Genomic DNA, 24,388 nt, shown 5'->3' with positions numbered 1-24,388 from the left:
TATTCAAATAATCCCGAAAGGAAAAATCGAAGGACACATATACAACTAAAGCTCAGGATATAAAAATTAAGATGAACAAATATATTTAATTAGGGCTCCATTAATTTGGAAGTTGTGATAATTTGCACCACAAGGAGGGCCAAACAACTTTTCACTGTCTCTGAGGCAAATATATCCTATATCCTAAATGGTTCAGTCTGTACTGGCCAAGTTCTTATTTAGTCCAAGGAAGGTGAAAAGGTCCAAGGGTCACACAAACCAGATATTGATGAGTCATATACTTGGCATCCCTATTCATTGTTCATGCTACTTATAATGTGCCAACTATGACAGTCACTGTGATATAGACCATAACTGGTATTAAAATCATTTTCAGATTCAGAGGATGTTCACCTAAGTGATAAAAGTCCTCGAAACTATACCAGGAGAGGAACAGCTTAAAGACCTGGGGATGGAGAGAAGAGATGACGACTTGGCATTTACATGTTGCAGCTTCCTAAAGGCTGCCATGAGAAACAGGCCTGGACCTCTTCTGAGATGAAAGCCAAGAAGGGTAGGATAGAAGGCCACCAACAAACAAACAGACAAACACCAAAACCAAAAACTGCCTATCATCCGAAGGCTTTTCAAAGGTAGGCAGCCTGAGAAAGTAACGCACTGTTTGCCACTGGAGGAAAAGGATGGGTAAAAGATGGACACTTGATAGAGATTTTGTACAAGGGATTCCTTCTTTGGGTAAGTGGTTGGATCAAATGATATTTCTTTCAATTCTTAGATGCTATGATACTACAGTACTAATGTCCCCTAAACCTCTAATACAATTGTTCATGAGAAACTTAAAGATAACTAAGCATTTTCCCAGTAATTAAAATGTTGCTCATTTTGGTCAGTATAAAGATAGTCCTTGCTTCTATTTTTTTTTTTAAAGATTTGTTTATTTACTCATTAGAGACACACAGAGAGAGGCAGAGACACAGGAAGAGGGAGAAGCAGGCTCCACACAGGGAGCCTGATGTGGGACTCGATCCTGGGACTTCAGCATCACACCCTGGGCCGAAGGCAGCACTAAACCGCTGAGCCATCAGGGCTGCCCAGTCCTTGTTTCTAAAACCTTATTTATGCTCTGTCAGTAACAACGAATTGACTTATATCCAGTTACTGTTATATTTCCTCTACATTTTGAAAAATAATTATAATTATTTAAGAAAATTTAATTATTCAACAGAGAATGGGGAATCATGGTGTTAGCAAGTTCTCCCATGATATGGTAATATGGCTGGCATTGAGTGCATACTGTCTTCCAGACATTATTCTAAGTATCTTGCATATAATAATGCTGTGTTTTGTATAATACTTAGAAAAATCTGCAAGTGGTATTATTATTATTCCCACTTTGCAGAGGAAGAAATTGAAGTCCAGAAAGGTTGATATAACTTGCTCAATTAATCCTAACTATAGCATTATCTACACCCCATCCTAACTATGCATTTTTTTTTTTAAAGATTTCATTTACTTATTCATGAGAGACACAGAGAGAAAGAGAGAGGCAGAGACACAGGCAGAGGGAGAAGCAGGCTCCATGCAGGGAGCCAGATGTGGGACTCGATCCCTGGTCTCCAGGATCAGGCCCTGGGCTGAAGGCGGTGCTAAACTGCTGAGCAGCCCGGGCTGCCCCTGTATGCATTTCAATACACATATACCACTTTACAAATTCCTAAGAAAGGAAGTTAGCATACTGTAAAAATGGGAACTCTCACTGTTTTCCTCTTAAAATGTTATGACGGTAACAAGTCTTTATATTACCTTCCCAGCATGCTTAAGTTCTTGCTTATCCTTGTTGGCAAATCCAGTCATAGCTGTGGTTTCAATCATTCCTGTCAGAGCAAGTATTGGAGCAATACTCAGAATCAAGAGTGTCATCTCCCATCCATATATGAAGGAAATGATAATTGACAGTCCCATGTTAGTTGCATTTTGTGTTAAGACACCAATCCTTGAACCTGTTGCCTATAATAAGACAGATTTTGAGAAAAAAATTAATCTTAAATTTACAAGAAATCTTATTATGGGGACACCTGGGTGGCTTAGTAGTTGAGCATCTGCCTTTGGCTCAGGGTGCGATCCCAGGGTTCTGGGGTGGACTCCCACATTGGGCTTTCTGGGAGCCCACTTCTCCCTCTGCCTATGTCTCTGCCTCTCTCTGTGTGTCTCTCATGAATAAATAAATAAAATCTTTAAAAAAAAGAATTCTTATAGTTTCTTACAAAACAAAGCAGGCTTTTTTTTAGGATTTATATTTACATTTTTACTTCGAACTTGTACTTAGAAATTAAATAATACCCATACTTAAAAAACTGTCCACTACTAAGGAGTCATTAATGCTTTGTGGGAGAGACGGGGAAGGCAACAGCAGGGGGAGGGAGAACCAGGCACCCCACTGAGCAGGGAATCAGACATAGGGCTCGATCCCAGGACCCTGGGATCATGACCTAAGCTGGAAGCAGATGCTTGACAGACTGAGCCACCCAGCTGCCCCTGCTTTGTCTATCTTATGTTGGATGTTCCTATCATTCTCTGAATATGTCCTTACTTTCTGACCAAAAATATTCTCCAGGCTCTACCCTTGGAATCTATCATTTCTCTAAGGAGTCCTGGTTCCTTTTGGTGGATAATGTTATTTAGAAGTCAATACATGGTATTAGTTGTGATAGCCATTAAAATTGTGAACAGAACTAAGGAATGTGTGTGTAAAGATGTATGCACAAGCTGAAATCTATATTTCTCTCTTTATATGAATCATGAATTCACATCAATATTTCTAATTCCAATCCAGCACCACAAAGCTATTTTCAACTTTCTCCCTTCTTATATTTGTTATCCTGTTCTGCAACAATGGGAAACCTGGCTCCCATTTTTAAAAATAGATTTATGTAATCATACTCTGCATGTAACCAATTTGATATCATGGCCCCTGTTCCTCCCCTGCATGGACACCTTTCTTCCTCTGTTCCAGCTTGGCTTTCCCATACCTGGCTGCCACATACATGTATGTGCAACTCACCATATGCAGCCTCCAAAACCCAACCCTTTCTTCTTTTTTCGACCAAGGGGCTGGCACTCTTGGTCACTATATTGTAGTAGTGCTGAATTTAGTGATTTATAGTATTCATTAAAGTTTACACTTTGGACATCATGTCTTATATTCCATTTTCTGCATTTTATAATTGGTTTTCACTGATCAAAGGTCTAAAGCAGCATTATCAAGATATATCAAAAAGGAGTTGGAGACATCATGGTATAAGGTAACTTAAAAGAAATTATGAAAAAATCCCTAATAAGTAGAAATATCTTTATAACTATTTTATGAGAACTGTATGTCTTATGAATCAACTTTTAGTGGGACACATGATAAGTAATCAACCAAAATGTTAAATTCCTTTAATGCTCAGATAAAAAAATGAGACTCCATTTACCTAGAAAAGTAGCTATAATCAACAACTGAGTGGGGAGCCCGACACGGGGCTTGGTCCCAGGACCCCGGGATCATGATCAGAACCAAAGACAGATGCTTGACTGACTAAGCCACCCAGGTGCCTCCAACTTTTCACTATTAAAAATAAAGATGTAAGGCACCTGGGTGGCTCAGTCAGTTAAGTGTCTGCCTTTGGTTACGGTCATGGTCCTGGATCCTGGAATTGAGTCCTGTATCAGGCTCCCCACTGGGTGCCTGCTTCTCCCTGTATGTCTCTGCCTCTCTTTGTGTCTCTCATGAATAAATAAATAAAATCTTTTAAAAAAAAGATGTAATAAGCATCGTTGTGCAAAATGTTTATGCTCATCTTTTCTTTCCTAATGTTAAATACCTAGAATTATAGTTAAAGAGTATAAACTCTTACATTCTTGATAGATATTATCAAATTGCTTCTCTAGAAGACTATATCAGTTTTCACTAAAGTACCCTCAAATTAGTGTCATTATTAAAATAACAAGAAAAAGCCCTGCATTCCTCAAGGCTCTGTTTTATTCCTAAAATATTTTTCTGGCTTTAGGTTCAAGATGGCATTTGCTAATCTGCTGTTTCTCTATTTCTCACTAGACTATGAAAGAAAACTTCAAAAAGCAAAAATAAGTAACAAGAGCAAACACCAAACAAACCATGAAATAATGAAAACTAAGACAGATAAACTATTTTAAGTGTCTTAGGCTATTATATTCTAAGACCTAAGAGGTTGAAATACGAATGTTATTTGCTTCTTAATGCTGACTTATACTCTGTCTCTTGAGAGTTAAAAGATGATGCTAGACATACATGATGTTGTGTGTTATGGGATTAACTGTGTCACTCCCCACGCCCAAATTCGTATGTTGCAGTCCTGACTTCCAGTACTTCAGAATGTCACTGTATTTGAAATGAGGTCTTTAAAGAGGTAATTAAGTTAAAACAAGGTCTCTAGTGTGAGCCCTACTTCAGTGTGACTGATGTTTTTAGAAGAAAAGGAAATTTGAATGCACACATGTGCACACACATGGGAAAGACCATATGAGGAAACAGCAATAAGATAGCTGTCTACAAGTCAAGCACAGAGGATTCAAAATTTAACCAATCCTGCTGACACCTTTTTCTTGGGCTTCTAACCTTCAGAACTGTGAGGAAATAATTACTGTGGTGTAAGCCATCCAGTTTGTGGTACTTTGTTATGGCAGCCCTAGCAAATGAATACACTTACTTGTTCCTTTCCTCCCATCCCCTGCCTTTTGGTGATAGTGGTAGGATAAGAAAAATCTGAATATATTTTTTTCTGTTCCAGGAAGAATTAACAGGAAATAATAGACATCTGGTCTTGAAAAATACTACAAGAACCAAAGGAAAATAGAAAATAGACTTAAAGACCTAGAGGATAGTGTACCTCTAGAAAGAATTTAGGACTGGAATCCAGGAAATTTAGTTAAACTTCCTTGGATTCTTTAGCAACATGCATAAAGATACAAGTTTTTCTTGGAAATTAAGAACAGGAAGTCATGATTAAATAATTCTTTAGATAACAATCTATGGGAATTTGCTAAATGCAAGAGGATACAACTTTTAAAAAAAGATTTTATTTATTTGAGAGAGAGCACACATGTGTGTGGCAGGGCAGAACAAGAGGGAGAGAGAATCAAGCAGATTCCCTGCTGAGCTCCAAGCACAGCACTTGCCTCAATCTCATGACCTTGAGATCATTACCTGAGCTGAAACTGAGTTGGCTGCTTAACCAGGTGTGGCATCTGGGCACCTCAAGAATACAACTTTTATAAGAATGTTTATAACATACAAAGAGGAACGGCTAGTATAAGAAAATAAATGGAAGAAAACTCAGAAGGCAATTGTAGAAATAAAATTCCATATGACAGGATTTCTGCTTCTGGTTAACATGGGGTAATAAGAAATGGATTTATTCTCCCATATGAAAAAAAAAAAGGCAGAGATGGGAAACAAACAAGGTGAATCCAAGACTGTCCTAGTTTAGCCCTTGAAAGAGCTTCTAGGCTGGAGTGTAGAGTGAGCGTACTGAGACAGAACCCAACAGACTCACTAAATTAAGTAGACAAAATTGAGAACCTGGGCCATCTAAGAAAGCTAGGGTTTGCAGCACAAAATACCAGAGAAGAGAAAGGCACACAGAAAGAGACATCTGAATATCTTCAGAGGGAAATATAAAAATATCCAGCACCCAAAAATGTTATATTCATAAAGTGTGGCATTTAGTCAAAATTTACTACATATATAAAAAAGCAAAACAGGACCCATGATGAATATAAAAATCAATCTTTTGAAACTAACCCAGAATTGACACAAATGTTAAACTTAGTAGATAACGACATTAAAAGTTATTGGATAACATATATTCAAAACCTTAGGAGATAAGGGACATACAAAAAAGACCCACACCAAAGTTTTACAAATGCAAATTTTAGTGTCCATAGTTTTATTGGAGTATAATCATGCCCTTTCTTTACCTATTGTTGTGAGTGGCTGTCTTAGAATTATGGAATTGAGTATTTGCTAGAGTAACCACACTGTCCTCACTATGCAGTATCCTAACTTTGTACTGCTGCTCAGTGTGCTATAAATCTGTGGTGCAGTTATAATTTGACAGCATGTTTTGTGCCACATGAACTGCTGTACTATGACATTTTATTTTAGTTTTAAAAATTCATTGTATGTCCATCATCTAAAAATAAGAAAGGAAGAGATAAGTAGACTTTGAATATCCTGCTTTTAAGGCATAGTGGACTGTGGATTACTTTTTTAATCAGATGCCACAGTGTTGTGTTTATTATGACACTATATAGTACTAAAAATATACAAAATAGGTCAACATTTCCAGACTAACACTCATAATATTCTTAATTTGTTCAGAAACTTAGAAAATTTAAAATGGAATTTCTCATTTTAGTAGAATTTTGTTTTCTTTTTTTAAAGATTTTATTTTCTTTATTTTAGAGAGAGAGTGAGAGACAGAGAGCATGAGAGAGTGGAGAATCAGAGGGAGAAGCAGACTCCCCGCTTAGTGTGGAGCTTGACACAGGATTCCAAAATCATGATCTGAGCTGAAGGCAGACAACTGATTGAGTCACCCAACCACCTCTTGGTAGAATTTCTTGATAAAAATAAAAGTGAAAATAAAGCTGAAACCAAAGTAAGTTTTCTGAGTGGCTCATTCATTAGCTAAGCAAAGAAAATCATTTATGGGTAGTGAATTAATTAAATTATGTTTAATTGCAGCAGTGGAAGAAATGTGTTCAGTGAGCATAAACCTATATCAGACGATTAGTCCTTTGGTGAGAACAGTTCCTCAAAAAATTGACAACACTGCAGCAACACCAACAGTCAATCAGAAACCAGGGAAGTTTTTTAAAATAGTTTTTCCTGGCTCTTGGTGGTCTGACATATGTTACTGATATTGCTTAGTTGTTGGTTTTTGAGGAGTCAATGTTGAGTTTGAAGTGATTAAAAAATGTGCTGTTCTAAAAGGTCTGTGTGGAGCACCTATAGGTGATAATATTTTCAAAGAAGTTAAATGAAAATGATGACTAATATAGTTTGAATCACAAGTAACATCAAACTGTTTTATACACTTTTCATGTCAAGAAGTTAAATCAGGAAATGAGGTCCTAGCTCTGGCTAGAATCCAGTCAATTTATCTGGCTCTTGGAGTTAAATGAAATTTTTATGATTTCTTGGGGCAATATAATTATAGTTCTGATGAGAAGAATTCTTGGAACTAACACTGTATCTGTCAGTGGTACATCAAGTATACATCGTGGCATGAATAACACTTTCTTGTGGAGGAAAATGAGGTAACACTTTTGGGTGATGAAAGGGGGTTGCTAAAATATACAGAAATAGGGTGCCTGGGTGGCTCAGTTGGTTGAGCATCTGCCTTTGACTCAGGTCCTGATCCCCAGGGTCCTGGGACTGAGCCTCACATAAGGTTCCCTGCTCCATGGGGAGCCTGTTTCTTCCTCTCCCTCTGTTCCTTTTCCCTGCTCATGCTCTCTCTAATAAATAAAATCTTTTAAAAAGTACAGAAATAATACCTTGTAGTTTTGTGGAATCAAGTTTCCCAAAGAATCTCAAATGGATTTGTACCTTTAATAACACTATATATTACACAAAAAATAGTCTGTTGACAGATGTATGGCAATAAGCCATTACTTTAGGCTGAAATAGTATCAGTTAAATTGGTTGTTTTCAATTAGGTATTTTAGGAATCATGTTGTTCTATGACTTTATTTCACTAACATATTTTTCTCATGACTTTCAAAGTAGCAGAGTTTCTAAAAATGGTTAAAAGTATTTTTTGGTTTAGTAAAGGTTTCAAAGTAATATTTACTATTATGAAGGAGCTATTTTATGAACATTTACCCTAAATCATTTGATAAAATTTAACTGAAATTACATGATGAAGAAACTGAGATGGAATATGTCTTAAGTTGGTAAGATAGGAAATATGACCTTGACTTATTATTTCCTAATTCATCTCTAGTCTAGTGTATTTTGTAAAAAAATAAATAGCAAATTGAACTGGTAAATAATTCTTCCTTCAGTAGAAAGAGTATTCATTCAAGTTATATAGGAATCTGCCTTTATATTGCAAAGCAAAGGTTGATGTGAATTACATGCTAGTAGACATAGTCTCACTCTTGGAAAACTTCTTTGCTTGTCCTACTTTTTAAATTTGACAGCTTTAAAATCTCCCACCAGTATTTCAACCATTTAATCTTTAGCTATTAGTTTTCATTCAATGAAAATGATCTGACTTGCTCAGAAATTATTATCAGACCAACATTTACAAACTGCAACAAGAAATTTTCCAGTGATCAGATGGTATTAGATGCCTGTTAATAATCAGGCTTTCAAATGTTTTCATTAATTTTTCTCAACCAGAGACAACACTATTTGTCAAAAACAACTAATGAATGTAAAGAGAGTAATGTTGATCTTTCAGCTCTAATTCATTCTTTTGGCTGAAGTAAATACTTGTTAAAAAGAGATGTCATACATGTATAATATTGTTGCTAGTAGGGATGCATATTTCACTGGAATTTCAAAAAATTTGAATGATAGGTAGGAAGAGAAAAATATCAGCAAGGTAAAGAAAAAAATAGCAAATTTTGTGGAGTGGAGATTCAACTGGAATTATAGGGATATTTCTCCCTAAAGGAGTGAACCCTGTCATTCCTAAACAGAAATTGTCATTCAGATCATTCTATTGTGCTACGGAAGATTAATGCTATGCTTATTACTTGACTATTAAGGGAATTTTATCCATCATTTTTCCCCACTTATGCCAATAAAATTGATCTCAGCCCTATTTTATTTTATTTTATTTTTAAAAATATTTTGTTTATTTATTCATGAGAGACACAGAGAGAGGCAGAGACACAGGCAGAGGGAGAAGCAGGCTCCATGCAGAGAGCCCGATGTGGGACTCAATCCCCGGTCTCCAGGATCACGCCCTGGGCTGAAGGCAGCGCTAAACCGCTGAGCCACCCAGGCTGCCCTCAGCCCTATTTTAAAATATAAATTATGTCTAATAAATTTAGAGCCTTGCCTTCCAAATAATGAAAAGGAGTTTCAGGAAGAAATGAAGATGATGCCACTTTTCCTCTTGAGCTTTTTCTACAACATAAAATTAGTTTTGCAAGCCATTATGGATGTTTGCGAATATTCACAACTGTAACCAACTTGTTCTATTCTCTGGTAAGAAAAAATCTTTTTCTTTCTTTTCTTTCTTTCTTTCTTTCTTTCTTTCTTTCTTTCTTTCTTCTTTCTTTCTTTCTTTCTTTCTTTCTTTCTTTCTTTCTTTCTTTCTTTCTTTCTTTCTTCTTTCTTCCTTTCTTTTTCTTTTCTTTCTCTTTCTTTTCTATATTTTTTATTGGAGTTCGATTTGCCAACATATAGTATAATACCTAGTGCTCATCCTGTCAAGTGCCCCCCTCAGTGCCCGTACCCAGTCACCCCGTCACCCCATCCCCCTGCCCACCTCCCCTTCCATTACTCCTTGTTTGTTTCCCAGAGTTAGGAGTCTCTCATGTTTTGTCACCCTCTCTGAAAAATCTATCTTTAGAAGGAAAAACTACACTTTCTTCTTTTATTAAAACTTCTAAATTGTGTGTATGTTTTCACTTGGCTACCTTTTCTTGTCTTACTATTTAATTCTGAACTCTTTTCTCTAACTCATTCTTTGTATCTTCTTTAGTCCTCTGGCTATCCTATTACATATGGTAAATCTTTTTTTTTCCTTTTTAAATTATTATTTATATGATTATATTGTTGACATAGAATGTTACATTAGTTCCAGGTGTACAATGTAGTGATTCAATAACTTTTTTGTTGCTGTTGTTAAAAATATACAGAACTGAAAGGTTTCCTTGTATCTTTCATTAAGAGCTCTCAGTTAGCCCTGAAACTTAACTGGTCTTTTTAAGGATGTGGATCATCTTAGTATAGCTTATAAATATGCACAGATACATTTGTGTGCATACATACACACTACATATATACACCATTTTAAGAATAAAAGAAGCCCTCCCTCCCCACCAAAAAAAGCGATATACATACTCCTTGGATCTGTGCTATATCTATGGCTAATATTGATGTCAAGGCTCCTGTGCTGTTTTCCTTATCATCAAACCAGGAAATATCCTAGAGAAAAAGGAGAATTAACATTGGTTATCAAAAAAAAAAAATCAAACCAAACCAAAATAAAAAACTTCATGGTTATTAAAAAGATTCTTTTCTGATTTGTGAGTCGGGTGTAATAAGTCAGAAGACATTTACCTGTTCCCCTCACTCTCAGTATTTAATTCTTATAAATACTATGAATCAAATGACCTTTGTTTCTTCACACAGATTTATATTTAGATACAAAATGAAGAATGTATTATTGGAACCATCACCAATACTACAAGACTGTACAATAATCAACATAAAAAATGGTCATTTTGAATGACCAAGTAAGTTGTAATTATACTCCATAAGTAATTTGTGAAGAGCAGACTATTTCAAATGTTTTTTTTTTAAGATTTTCTTTATTTATTCATGAGGGGCACACACACACAGAGACAGATAGACAGACAGACAGAGACACAGGCAGAGGGAGAAGCAGACTCCATGCAGGGAGCCCGACGTGGGACTCGATCCAGGGTCTCCAGGATCTCCAGGATCATGCCCCGGGCTGAAGGTGGCGCTAAACCGCTGAGCCACCAGGGCTGCCCAACTATTTCAAATGTTAATGCACAAAACAATTTAGAAATATTTCCAAGTAAGAACAAATATTGTTAAAATGCCTACATTATCCAAAGCAACTTACACATTTAATAGAATCCCTATCAAAATACCACCAGCATTTTTCACAGAGCTAGAACAAACAATCCCAAAATTTGTATGGAATCACCCAAAGACCCCAAAGCAGCCTTGAAAAATAAAAGCAAAGCTGGAGGCATTACAATTCTAGACAATAAGCTGTGTTAGAAGACAGAATGGTACTGGCATCAAGATGGTATGGTACTGGCACAAAGAACAGACACACAGATCACTGGAACAGAACAGAAAAATCCAGAAATGGACCCACAAGTCTATGGTCAACTAATTTTAGACAAAGCAGGAAAGAGTACTCAATGGAAAAAGTCTCTTCAACAAATGGTGTTGGGAAAACTGGACAGAGATATACAGAAGAATGAAATTGGACCACTTTCTTACACCATACACAAAAACAAATACAAAATGGATGAAAGGCCTAAATGTGAGACTGGAAACCATCAAAATCTTAGAGAGGAACACAGGCAGTAACCTCTTTGACATTACCTGTAGCAATTTCATACTAGATAGACATGTCTCTGGAGACAAGGAAAACAAAAGGAAAAAGGAATTATTGGAACTTCATCAAGATACAAAGCTGCTGCATAGTGAAGGAAATAATCAAAACTAGTTGACAACCTATGAAACTGGATAGGTTATCTGTAAATGACATATCTGATAAAGACTTAGTATCCAAAATCTATAAAAAATTTATCAAACTCAATACCCCAAAATAAATATTCCTTTTAAGAAATGGGCAGAAGTCATGAACAGACATTTTTTCCAAAGAAGACATATAGATCCCTAACAGACACATGAAAAGATGCTCAACATCACTCATTAACAGGGAAATACAAATCAAAGCCAGGATGAGATACCACCTTATACCTGTCAGATTGGCTAAAATCAACAACATAGGAGACAGCAGATGTTGGTAAGGATGTAGAGAAAGGGGAAACCTCCCATACAGGTGGTGAGAATGCAGCCACTGTGGAAAATAGTATGGAGATTCCTCAAAAAGTTAAAAGTGGAACTGCCCTATTACCCAGCAATCACACTACTAGGTATTTACCCAAAGGATACCAAAATGCTGATTTGAAGGGGCACATCCACCCTGATGTTTATAGCAACATTATCAACAATAGCCAAATTATGGAAAAAACCCAAATGTCCACTGACAGATGAATGGATAAAGAAGAGGTGATACACACACACACACACACACACACACACACATACACACAGACATATTGTGTAATAGAATATTACTCAGTCATCAAAAAGAATGAAATCTTGTCATTTACAACAGGATAGAACTACAGTGTATTATGCAAAGCAAAATAAGTCAGTCAGAGAAAGATAAACACTGTATGATTTTACTCTTATGTGGAATTTAAGAAACAAAACATATACACATAGGGGGAAGGAAAAAAGAAAGGAAAGCAAATTATAAGAGACTCTTAAGTAGAGAGAACACACTGAGGGTTGATGGAGGGACGTGGGTGGAGGATGGGCTAAATGGGTGATGGGTATTGGGAAGGGTACTGATGATGAGCACTGGATGTTGTAGGTGAATCACTAAATACTATATCTACAACCAATTTTACCATATATGTTAACTAGCTAGAATTTATTTATTTATTTATTTTTTAACTAGCTAGAATTTAAATAAAACTTGAAATTAAAAAAAAAGAAATATTTCCAAACCGTTCTGTCTTAAGCTGATTAATGATAAAAAGTCTATCTCCTTCTCTTTAGGATACACATAGGCAAGATTTTCCCTGACACTTCATATTACTCCCTAGATTGTATAAGCACTGGGCCTTGTGAGAGGCTAACAAGGCAAAAAGGCCAATGTAAAACCCCCGTGGCCAGGAAGCATGCAATCTGAAGGAGACAGGTCAAAAATACAAGCAATAAAAGCATAATATTATAGCCAATTTCATTTTCAACAGCAAATAGAGATAATACTTCTCAGCACTTCTCAGCCTGAGGAATTCTGATTTTCTTTTATTAGCTATTGAATGTTTCCTCCCACTCACTCAAACCACTTATATCTCTTGTGGATTAAAATCATATGGAGCCTGGCTCTGAAAAATGACTTATTTTTAGTAAGTGAAGAGCAAAAGAATTGTTGGCTTATAACTCAGCCAGGACTCTGACACCCAGGTTACATGTTTCTGCCAACAAAGTAAACAGAAGCATAACAGAAAGAAAGCTGTGCATTAATCACATAGTTATGTGAGAAGAAAGTTCCTATGGAGGAATATGGCAAGAGCAAGGGTGGGTACTACCCCAGTATGACAGCACTATTCTGCAAGCCCTTGTTGGGAAGGTGTTCCAAATAGTTGAGGATACAAGATACCCAAAGGGCATCCTACAGAGTCTGCACTACCAATCATCACTTTGAAAACAACCCCGCTCAAGAGCCTAACACGTTGTGAACACGCATCAACATCGATAATAACTATAGCATTCTTGAACTGGAAGACATTATCTGTTTTTTAATTGTATACTCAAAAAAATTAAGACAAACTTTACATTTTCTAATTATTTCTATATTTCAACATGGCAAGGAATACACAAAGAAATTTTAGTTACAATGTAAAGTAAATATCTGGGAAGGATAATTTATTGTGGAATATTACATTCTTGATTCTAGAGTAACTTGTATAACACACTAGGCATAGGATATATATGTGACAAGTCTCGGTCACTATCTGATGTCTAATCTGCAAGATGTCCAAAATTACTTTCCAATAAGTGAGCAATGTGTACTCTAGGTCCTGCATTCCAATATAGGTAATATATGCTAAAACACTTAGAATTTCTGGAACATAGCTGTTGTTGAGTTAAAGTTAACTTGCTTTTTCTTCTCCTGATGGTCAAGTGATTGTAAGTAAAGACAATCGAGTTTTTGATACTAGTAAATCCATTTTTCTTGTCAATAATTATACAAGTAAAAAAATTTACAATAACACCATGATGTATATATTTTTGGTATGCATTTTCTCAATTAATCATCATAACTGTATGAGGTAGATAGTATGACTATCCACGTTTTAAAAATGAAGAAGCCAAGGTACTGAGCGATTGAATAACTTGCCCAAGACCACATAGCTGGCAAGTGCAAGTGAGGCCAGGATTTGAACCTAGGCAGCCAGATGCTAGAGTTTTTAGTCAACTATCAGGTTTTACCTCCCATTTAACTGAAAACATTACAGGTGAGTCTCAGTTACCTGTTTCTCCTGCTTCAGGACTTGTTACCTCAAATCTTTTGGAAGTAGCTTTTTGAGATCCCTTAGTGATCACCATTAATTTTATGATCTCATGATTTAAAGATCCCTAAAGAAGCCCTAGCCAATCTAATTTAAAGAGAAATAGGCAAAAATTGTATCTTTTCAGAAATCCAACAGATCTACAGGTCAATATTTATCATTAAGAAATATAAATTTAGCTTTGAGCAATGAATTATTTACAACCATTGAAGTCAGCAACACTTAGAACATTCTTTTTAACTGGAAGGATGTCAAGTAATCAAATAAAATAACAGATTTTATACCTACAAAAGACCACACCTGATTCTGTAAATACCTCTACCTCAAATGAGGTTTCAAAATAGTTATAAAAAACAGTGCAAGTCTCAGCATGCATTCTAAGACTTAAAAAGTTTTAGGACAAAACCCAGGTAATAAGAGTTAGGCAAAACTGCACATTAGGAACATCCCTTACTATAGACAAAACTGAAATTGGGAAGGTATTTATAAAGAAAAGGCCAAATATACGACTCTTCTTTTCCTCCAATTTTAAAAAACAAAGATAAGAAGGAAAAAGAATGGTACAGTATGAAGAGAGAAAACAAACAATGAGCTAAAAGGGGCTGGGTTGAATTTATGGGTGAATTTAATAACATCTGCTGAATAGGCCAGAGTTTCTCTGTGTGTGTCTTTGAATGTGTATGTTTCTTGAAGGATCAGAGTTTTTGGTTTATAAATTGGGCATTCTTATGGGCAGAGGCTATTTTATCCAAGAATATTACTGTCCAGCTATACACATGGCTAATGGTAGGCAGAGTGTTAATGTCTAGTATCAACCTTCAGGATATTGGATTAATAATAACCACTGGGTTAAACAGGCTCCTGGACCTGAGACTTCACCAAAAGCATGCCATTAATGTCTAGCTACAAAGTTCAAAGCAATGTTTGAAAAAGTTATATACATCCTTTTGTTCAAAACAGTCAGGCATTCAGGGAACATTGTAAAAAATTCCTGGAAACTTAAAATAAATTTTCTTGAATGTGGAAAAACCTAAATTCATACAGAAAAACAAAAATGGACAAAAATTGTCAATAAGTGAAAAATATAGTATTAGTGACTAAAATCCCACCTAAAAAAATAAAATCCCACCTAATTTCATCAAAGATGAGGGAAGGATATAAAGTATTCATAAATAAAAAGCAAAATTAAAGTAGAAGTTCAACTTGAGCAGTTGTGCAGGCATTACATGATTTTATGATCCCTCAAGGAGATTTTTGTTTTTCTGGATTAAGGAGAGTCTTCAATTATCTCTGACAGATCTTTGAGCAGTGAGTGTCAGGCACCAGCTGCTTCAAAGCATCAAGTTGCTATGGGAAACCTTGCTCTGGCTTTACTGAATTTTGTAGCTTATAGTTCCCCAAGAGTACAAAAACCTAGGAATTTTGTTACATGGCAGTCTTCTGAGCACTACTGCTAACTGTCACAAGATGTAAAAACTGGTTTTGATGATTCAGCTGGAGTGGCAGTAATTCTATTTCTGACAAGAAATGACCTCAGCAGGAAGCTATTTGCTCCTGCCCAGGGAGCTCTGGAGACAGAAAGTATGGTGAAGGGCTCCAAATGATTACTGGCTTTCAAGGAACCCAATATATATCTCAGCCTCCTGAAAGAGTTTTAGAAGTGCCAATCTGAGACATTCCTGCCATTTGCCCCCAGCCTTCACTTCTCAAGATTACTACTAGATCTACCTAGTTTTAGTTCTTTCCTAGTTGTGACTGACCATCTGTGTATGGCAGGCCAACCTGCCAGGGAGACTGCTACCTGAATTCTTTTCTGATGAAGGACAGAGAGACTGGCTGCTTTCAAAAGTGCAGAGTGAAAAAACTTAAGCTATGCACATGGATGAGACTAGACGAATTAACTCCTCCTTTTCAAATATGTTTCCTGAGATATTGTAACTCTTCTCAGTTTTTATATGGTCTTTCAATCTGATCCAGAACACTACATTATACATTAAAAAATTGTCAAGATAAACACAAGGAAAAAGGAATAGACTCTAAATCTTGTTTTCTATAAGTTGTATTTTCAAACATAACAATTTTGGACTTGCTTCTATTAGAAAAGTATACTGTAAGAATTCTGATGTTAGATTCTGCTTAGAAACAAAAAGGATGCTTTTAAGGGATCAAAGGAAAGATTATGTCAAGAAATTGACAAAACTACAACTACTTGAAAACTACAAGTTGGAATATTTAAAAATACATTTTAAATAAAATAAGAAAAAAATCAACACTGACCTGATACAACATGGCTTTAAATGCCAAATGTCTTAATCTCATGGTTAAAATTTCCCCTGCTCTGCCATAAAATAACCCCTGGAAAACAAAAAGAAAATCTATATTTATTCTTAATTCTCTTTTCTATTTCTTTGTAACATTTAGTCACTACATTTACTTATTTATATTTTATTATATTATTATTTTTAACTCAGAGAGAATGACACAAAAAATAATCCTGTTCAAACTTGTTTAATTCATTAAAAACTTACCTGAAAGAAATAACTGACAAAGGAAATAACACTCAAAATGACAAATATCATGGAATACATTTCAGCATCATGCTTTAATGTGGTTTTATCATCATTTTCAAACATCTGAAAAGAAATAGATTTTTTATCAGGTGATTGGAAGAAAACATAAAAAGAGGAAGAAAAAACTAAAATGTCTATCCATCAGGAATTTTTGAACAGATTTCAACATAATAAGATTATACGTACATTTCTGGGGAAAAGAAGTATATCATTATTCTATCCACTACATTCATTACATATGATAAAAAATGATTTGCTGTCAACTTTCTCTCTTAAACTATGTAAATATGAGATCAGATGAGTCTTCTGTTATTATTATCATAGTATATTTTCAAAGAAACTTCCAGTTTGTTTGAATTACTATTTCTAATAATTGCTAATAACTTAGGTTTATTACTATTCTTCTATTTAAGGTACTACCTTGCAATCTGAGACCTTAAAACATGTCCCTAGGCATTGTTCCTAAAATTAGTAATTATACATATATTGGCATCTATACTGACAAAGCATAGCTGTGCAAATCTGAGACTGAAGACTTAACGTGACTGGGTTCTTGAATTCATCAACCTCCTGAGTTCCTTGGCACAATCCCAAGCTCTTGTTATTTCCTCTCCTTGAGCTGGCTGGTAATAAAAAATGGCCATTGTTTGGACTAGTTGAGAGGAGTAGTTGTATTTGTCTATTTTATTGCTTCAGTGCTTTGGAATGCTGATACAGCACTGGAGTCAAAATTAGAAAACAAAGTAATTTCTTTACTGATTGCCCAGTCAACAAGGCCCAGCCAAGACTTCACAATAGAGGCTGGTTTATCCCCTGAGAGAACATTAGTTAACCTTCCTATTATGGATCCAACACTATGGGTGATCTACCACAAGTCCCAATTTCCCCAGAGTTGGGTCAGAGTACGACAGGTCTGTTCTCTCAGGCTTTATTTTGCTTAAAATCCTTAAAAATATTAGCAAGTTAAGTTAGCTTTACTTACAGTTATGATTTTAGCAAAGATAATGGCAAATACTGGATGAACAGCTCCATTTAGAACAGCAGCCAGTGTCCCCAGAAACACAGAAAGCCATTCAGACTTGATTAATTTAAAAATTTTAAACAGAGAAACTTCAGGAAGACCTGGCTATGAATAAAATGCTTTAGTTAAAACTTCAGTTTGAGAGCATAATGGAACCTACAGAAGTTAGTTAATCTTAAACAGATTTATAATGTAAAATATCATAAATAATAGGTGGCAGAGTTAAAATTAGAATATTTCTCAGAAAATGCTCCGCATCACTTGCCATCAGGGAAATACAAATCAAAACCACAATGAGATACCACCTCACACCAGTGAGAATGGGGAAAATTAACAAGACAGGAAACCACAAATGTTGGAGAGGATATGGAGAAAGGGGAACCCTCTTGTACTGTTGGTGGGAATGTGAACTGGTACAGCTCTCTGGAAAACTGTGTGGAGGTTCCTCAAAGAGTTAAAAATAGACCTGCCCTACAACCCAGCAATTGCACTGCTGGGGATTTACCCCAAAGATACAGATGCAATGAAACGCCGGGACACCTGCACCCCAATGTTTATAGCAGCAATGTCCACAATAGTCAAACTGTGGAAGGAGCCTCGGTGTCCATCAAAAGATGAATAGATAAAGACGATGTGGTCTGTGTATACAATGGAATATCACTCAGCCATTAGAAACGACAAATACCCACCATTTACTTAAAGGTGGATAGAACTGGAGGGTGTTACGTTGAGTGAAGTAAGTCAATCGGAAAAGGACAAACATTAAATGGTCTCATTCATTTGGGGAACATAAAAAATAGTGAAAGGGATTATAGGGAAAAGGAGAGAAAATGAGTGGGAAATATAAGAGAGGGTGACAAAATATGAGAGACTCCTAACTCTGGGAAACAAACAAGGGGTAATGGAGGGGGAGGCGGGTGGGGGTATGGGGTGACTGGGTGATGGGCACTGAGGCGGGCACTGGATGGGATGAGCACTAGGTGTTATACTATGTTGCCAAATAGAACTCCAATTAAAAAATACATACAAAAAAGGAATATTTCTCAGAAAAATTTTGCCACCCATATTACTTGATGTCCTCAATATGTAGAAGAATCTTACCCCAAACTATTTGTGCAATTTATCCTTTTGGTATTTCACTGTTACTGTCATTTAAAAAGTACAGATTAACTTACAAATTCTGACAGCTAAGATTCACAGAAGAAATGACAGACATATTTTCTTTATTTCTGTTAAACTAGATGGAATATTATACCCTAGGATAAGACAAAAGGAACTAAGCATAGATAGGAAGTAAAAATTTTACTAGAATTTCAGGCTTGAAAGTTTTCCAGTTTCATGACTTATTTACAGAAACATTTTTTTCTTGTTTTGGGGTTCCCATTTATAAGGAAAATGCTGCAGTATCTGAGCATATTACTTAAACTCCCCAAGCTCCAGTTTCTTCATCTTTCTGAGAGTGATGATATCAGTTCCTATCTTCTAGGATTATTTTTAGAATTAAGTTTAATTCAGTATTATTATAGAAGAAGGATTATATTATGTAAAATCTCAGGTCTTATGCAGAGAGAACCCTGTGCAAGCAACCCTTCTGGTAGTATATCTGTCAGCCCTTTATGGGATGTGTGGAGGGTTAATGAGGAGGGAGCTGTCATGATCATTAGATTTCTCCTTGCTCTTGTCCAGCATGTGTAGATTTATTTCAGAAATCTAAAAAATCTTGTAAATAACTTTGTCGTGAGTGATTATTTTGAATGGGAAAGCAGATATTAAAACTTCCTCTTGGCCTTCACTCTTGAAATCATGGCATTTATGAACCTAATAAGAGAATTCTTCAGGAACAACAATAAAATAGTTTGTAATTCTTGCTTTAATCTTAGTCTGGCAACTATAATGTAAACTGTATTGTTTGAACAATAGAACTTTTAAAATTTTACAGCCTTTATGATCTATTTTCAGGATGGGTTAACCACAGTTATATTGGGTTACTTAATAATTTGACTATTATCTTTCCTCTGAAGTTTTCTGAATATCATCATTACAAAAAGCCTCAATTTTCAGTTAGGTGACTGTTCAAAAGAATATACAGAAATTTAAAAAGTGGGGCAGCCCGGGTGGCTTAGCGGGTTAGCGCTGCCTTTGGCCCAGGGTCTGACCCTGGGGACCCAGGATCAATTCCCACATTGGGCTCCCTGCATGGAGCCTGCTTCTATCTCTGCCTGTGTCTCTGCCTCTCTCTCTCTCTCTGTGTCTCTCATGAATAAATAAATAAAATCTTTTAAAAAAAATTTAAAAAGTTGCATACCAACTCATTGTCAAGCACTGAGCACAGATTATCCATCAAATTCTTTATAAAATTACCTCATTTTGTAATGAAGCTAAGATTTAGTGTGTCCTAGTACCTAACACCAGTAAGTTAGAGACAGCAAATGTATGCAAGCTCTCTCACTCCTACAGAATAATGTATCCCTTTGACTTTGGAAAAATATACAATAACAGGTAAAAAATGGGTATTACTTAAATAATGTTATAAAGATAGAAAAGAATAAGACAAAAACAAAATGAAAAATTGCAGTAAGAGCATGAAAGTTTTTGTGCTACCTAAATATATTTCAGATTATAGCATCTGATTAAGAGAATCTGATATAAAAGTATATGAAATTATAAATATTTTATAATGATATACAAAAGGGCTTTAAAAAGTTAAAAAAAAAAAAAAGGGTTCTGGGTGGCTCAGTCAGTTAATAGTCCATCTCTTGATTTTGGCACAAGTCATGATCTCAGGTTCAAGAAATGGAGCCCCGTATCTGGCTCCATGCTTAATGGGGAGTCTGTTTGAGATTCTCTCCCTCATCCTTTCTCTCTGGCCCTCCCCTCTGCTGCTCTCTGTCTAAAATAAATAAATAAATCTTAAAAAAATTGTTAAAAAACACACCTTCCTAAATAATTTTAAATTTCATATTTTAGAGCTGTGATGAGTTATTATAATTTTCATACAAGTTGGATGTATTTAAAATGTACAACTTGGGATCCGTGGGTGGTGCAGCGGTTTAGCACCTGCCTTTGGCCCAGGGCGCGATCCTGGAGACCCGGGATCGAATCCCACATTGGGCTCCCGGTGCATGGAGCCTGCTTCTCCCTCTGCCTGTGTCTCTGCCTCTCTCTCTCTCTCTGTGTGACTATCATAAATAAAATAAAATAAAATAAAATAAAATAAAATAAAATAAAATAAAATAAAATAAAATGTACAACTTGATAAGTTTAGACATCACTACATATCCATGAAACAATTACCACAGTCAAGATATTGAACATATCCATTACTTCCAGATTCTACTGCCTTTTGTAATCCTCTCCTCCGACACCTCTCAGCTGCCAATCCTCTTCCCCTACATCACTGACATACTTTCTGTCACTACAGATTATTTTGCATTTTCTAAAATTTGATATATGAAATCATACAGTATGTATTCTTTTTCATCTGGCTTCTTTTGCACAACATAATTACTTTGAGATTCATTCATAATATTGTGTAAATTAACATTTCATTCATTTTTATCGCTGAGTAGTATTCCATTGTATGGATATGCCAAAATGTATATATCCATTCACCCATTGACATAAATTTGGGTTTTGGGCTATTAAAAATAAAACTGCTATAAATAGTCATACTCAGGTCTTTGTGTGGACATATGTTTTCATTTCTCTCAGGTAAATACCTAGAGATGGAATGGCTGGATCAGATAGTTGTATGTTCAACTTTTTAAGAAATTGCCAAACTGTTTTCCAAATTGAGTTTACCATTTCATGTTCCCACCAGGAAAATATGGAGTAATAGTGGCTTCACATCATTGCCAACACTTTGCTAAAGTAAGTCTCTTTAGATTCCACCATTCTAATAGATGTGTGTCATGATATCTCAATTATGAATTTAATTTGCACTTCTCTGATGACTAACAACGTCTGGCATCTTTTTGTATGCTTGTTTCCTATATGCACATCTTCTTTGGCAAAATGTCTATTCAAATCTTTTGCTCATTTTTTTAAGAACTTTTTTAAAAAGATTTTATTTATTTATTCATAGACAGAGAGAGAGGCAGAGGGAGAAGCAGGCTCCACGCAGGGAGCCCGACGAGGGACTCGTTCCCGGGGCTCCAGGATCACACCCCGGGCTGTAGGCAGCGCCAAACCGCTGTGCCACCGGGGCTGCCCTTGCCCATTTTTCAATTGGGTTGCTGGTAGTCTTATTATTGTGCTTTGGGAGTTCTTTGTATATTTTGGACACAGTTCCTTTATATATAACTTACAAATATTTTCTCCCAGATTTTGGTGTATCTTTTCATTTCTTAAAAGTATTTTACAAATAGCAAAGATCTTGATTTTGTGAAGTCTAATTTATCATTTTTTTCTCTTTTATGAATTGTGCCTTTGGTGCTGTATCTAGGAAATCTTTGCTATATTCAAAGCCACAAAGATTTTCTACTGGATTTTCTTATGGAAGTTTTCTAATTTTAGGTTTTATAGTAAGGTCTGTAATCCATTTTGAGTTAATTTTTTATCCATAATCTCAGGTATGGATTGAGGATGATTATTTTGTATATAGTTGTATAGAAGTATAGCATCATTTCTTGAAAAGACTCTACATTCACTATTGAATTGATTTTGGGCTTTTGTTTAAATACAATTAACCATATACGTGTGGGTCTATTTCTTAACTCTATGTTGCTCTATTGATCGATTTGCTTATTTTTGTGCTAATAATAGCACATTATTCCCATTAATATAGCTGTATACTAAGAAGTGAAATTAGGTATGACAAATCCTCCAACTTTGTTCTTTTTCAAAGTTTTTTTGCTTATTTTATCCTTTTGAATTTCCATTTAGAATCAGTTTGTCAAATTTTACAAAAAGCCTGCTGAAATATTGATTGGTATTGCCTTGAACCTGTAGATCAATTTGGGGAGAACTCACATCTCAATGATATGGAATCTTCTTATTCATGTACATGGTATATCCCATAATTTATTTAGGTCTCTTTTAATTTTTTTAGTGATATTTTGTATATTTCAGTGTGTGGATCTTATAATCTTTTATCAAATTTAGCCCCAAGTATTTCGTAATTTTGATACTACTGTATGTGACATTATTTTTTAAATTTCAATTCCTATTTTTGATTTTTATATATTGATCATGTATTCTGCAACCTTGCTAAGCTCAATTATCTTTTTAGTACCTTTTTTTGTGTGCATTCCATAGGATGGTTTAGATAGATAATTGTGTTATTTTTGAATAAAGACAGTTTTCTATTTTTCTTTCCTGTCTGGATGCCTTTTATTTTTGGGCCTTATTGAATAGGCTGGATGTTGGCACAATGTTGACTAGAAATGGTGGGAAGTGTACATCATTGCCTTGTTCTTGATCTAAGTCTTTTACCACTGAGAATATTAGCCGTAGATCTTTTGTTGATGCCCTTTATCAGGTTGAGACAATTTCTTTCAATTCCTAGTTTGCTGAGTTATTAGGAATAGACAGTACATTTTGTCAAAAGAATTTTCTGCATTGATTGAAATGATTAGCTAGTTATTTCATTTAATATTTTTAATAGGAAGAATTACATTAATTTCTTAATGTTAAATCAAACTTGTGTTTCTTAGATAAGTCCTATTTGGTGATGATATATTATTCTTTTTATACATTGCTTATTAGATTTACTAAAATTTTGTTAAGAATTTTTCCATCTATGTTCATGAGGGGTATTTATCTATAATTTTATTTTCTTGTAATATCCTTGCTAATTTTGATACCAGAATAATGTTGGTCTCGTAGAATAGGAGCTCTTTCCTCTTCAATTTTTTGATTGGTAGAATTCACCAGTTAAGCCAACTGGGGTTGAGGTTTTCTTTAAGGAAAAAGTTTTCACTAAAAATTCAATTTCCTTTTAATAGATATAATATTTTTAAGCTATTAATTTATTATTTTTAAAATTAATTTACTTTTGAGTGGGCTTTGGTAGTTCATGCCTTTCAAAGAATTTGTCCATTTCATCTAAGTTGTAGGATTTATTTGCATAAATGTTTTCATAAGATTATCTTATTAAAAGAATTTTAATATCTGTAGAACCTGTTGTGATGTCACTGCTCTCATTCTTGATGTTGGTAATTTGTGTTTTTTTTCTCTTAAATTTCATATTTTTTAAAAACTTGAGTTATTTTTTTTTAAGTTTTAATTTAAAGTCCAGTTGGTTAACATGTAGTGTAATTGTTAGTTTCAGGTGTACAATAGTGTTTCAACAGTTCCATACATCGCTCATGACAAGTGCAATCCTTAATTCCCATCACCTATTTAATCCACCCCCTCATTCACCTCTTCCCTGTAACCATCAGTTTGTTCTCTATAGTTAAGAGTCTGTTTCTTGTTTGCCCCTCTCTCTCTCTCTCTTTCTCTCTTTTTCCCTTTGCCTGTTTGTTTTGTTTCTTAAATTCCACATATAAGTGAAATCATATGTTATTTGTCTTTCTCTGACTGATTTATTTCGCTTAGCATAATATTCTCTAGCTCCATCCCTATCATTGCAAATAGCAAGATTTTATTATTTTTTTATGGCTGAGTAATATTCTGTTGTATATATACTGCATCTTTATCCATTCATCAGTAGATGAACACTTCGGCTGTT

The 24,388-nt window shown here is 35.2% G+C and overlaps 1 protein-coding gene across 1 annotated transcript in view; it reads right to left on the bottom strand.

The window, feature by feature from the left end:
- ABCB5 (ATP binding cassette subfamily B member 5) overlaps positions 1 to 24,388 on the bottom strand; it is a 124,195-nt gene that overhangs the window by 29,893 nt on the left and 69,914 nt on the right. Inside the window, exons 16-20 of the mRNA XM_041727933.1 lie at positions 17,677 to 17,820; positions 16,653 to 16,757; positions 16,402 to 16,479; positions 10,109 to 10,192; positions 1,804 to 2,007 (exon numbers count right to left, since the gene is read on the bottom strand). Of these exons, the coding sequence (XP_041583867.1) occupies positions 1,804 to 2,007; positions 10,109 to 10,192; positions 16,402 to 16,479; positions 16,653 to 16,757; positions 17,677 to 17,820 (615 nt within the window). The remainder of the gene's footprint in view (positions 1 to 1,803; positions 2,008 to 10,108; positions 10,193 to 16,401; positions 16,480 to 16,652; positions 16,758 to 17,676; positions 17,821 to 24,388) is intronic.

Source organism: Vulpes lagopus, chromosome 13, assembly GCF_018345385.1.
Source record: "Vulpes lagopus strain Blue_001 chromosome 13, ASM1834538v1, whole genome shotgun sequence".
Classification (NCBI taxonomy): Eukaryota; Metazoa; Chordata; class Mammalia; order Carnivora; family Canidae; genus Vulpes; species Vulpes lagopus.
Note: the sequence above shows the minus strand (reverse complement) of the source record. Positions and strands in the feature narration are given on the sequence as shown.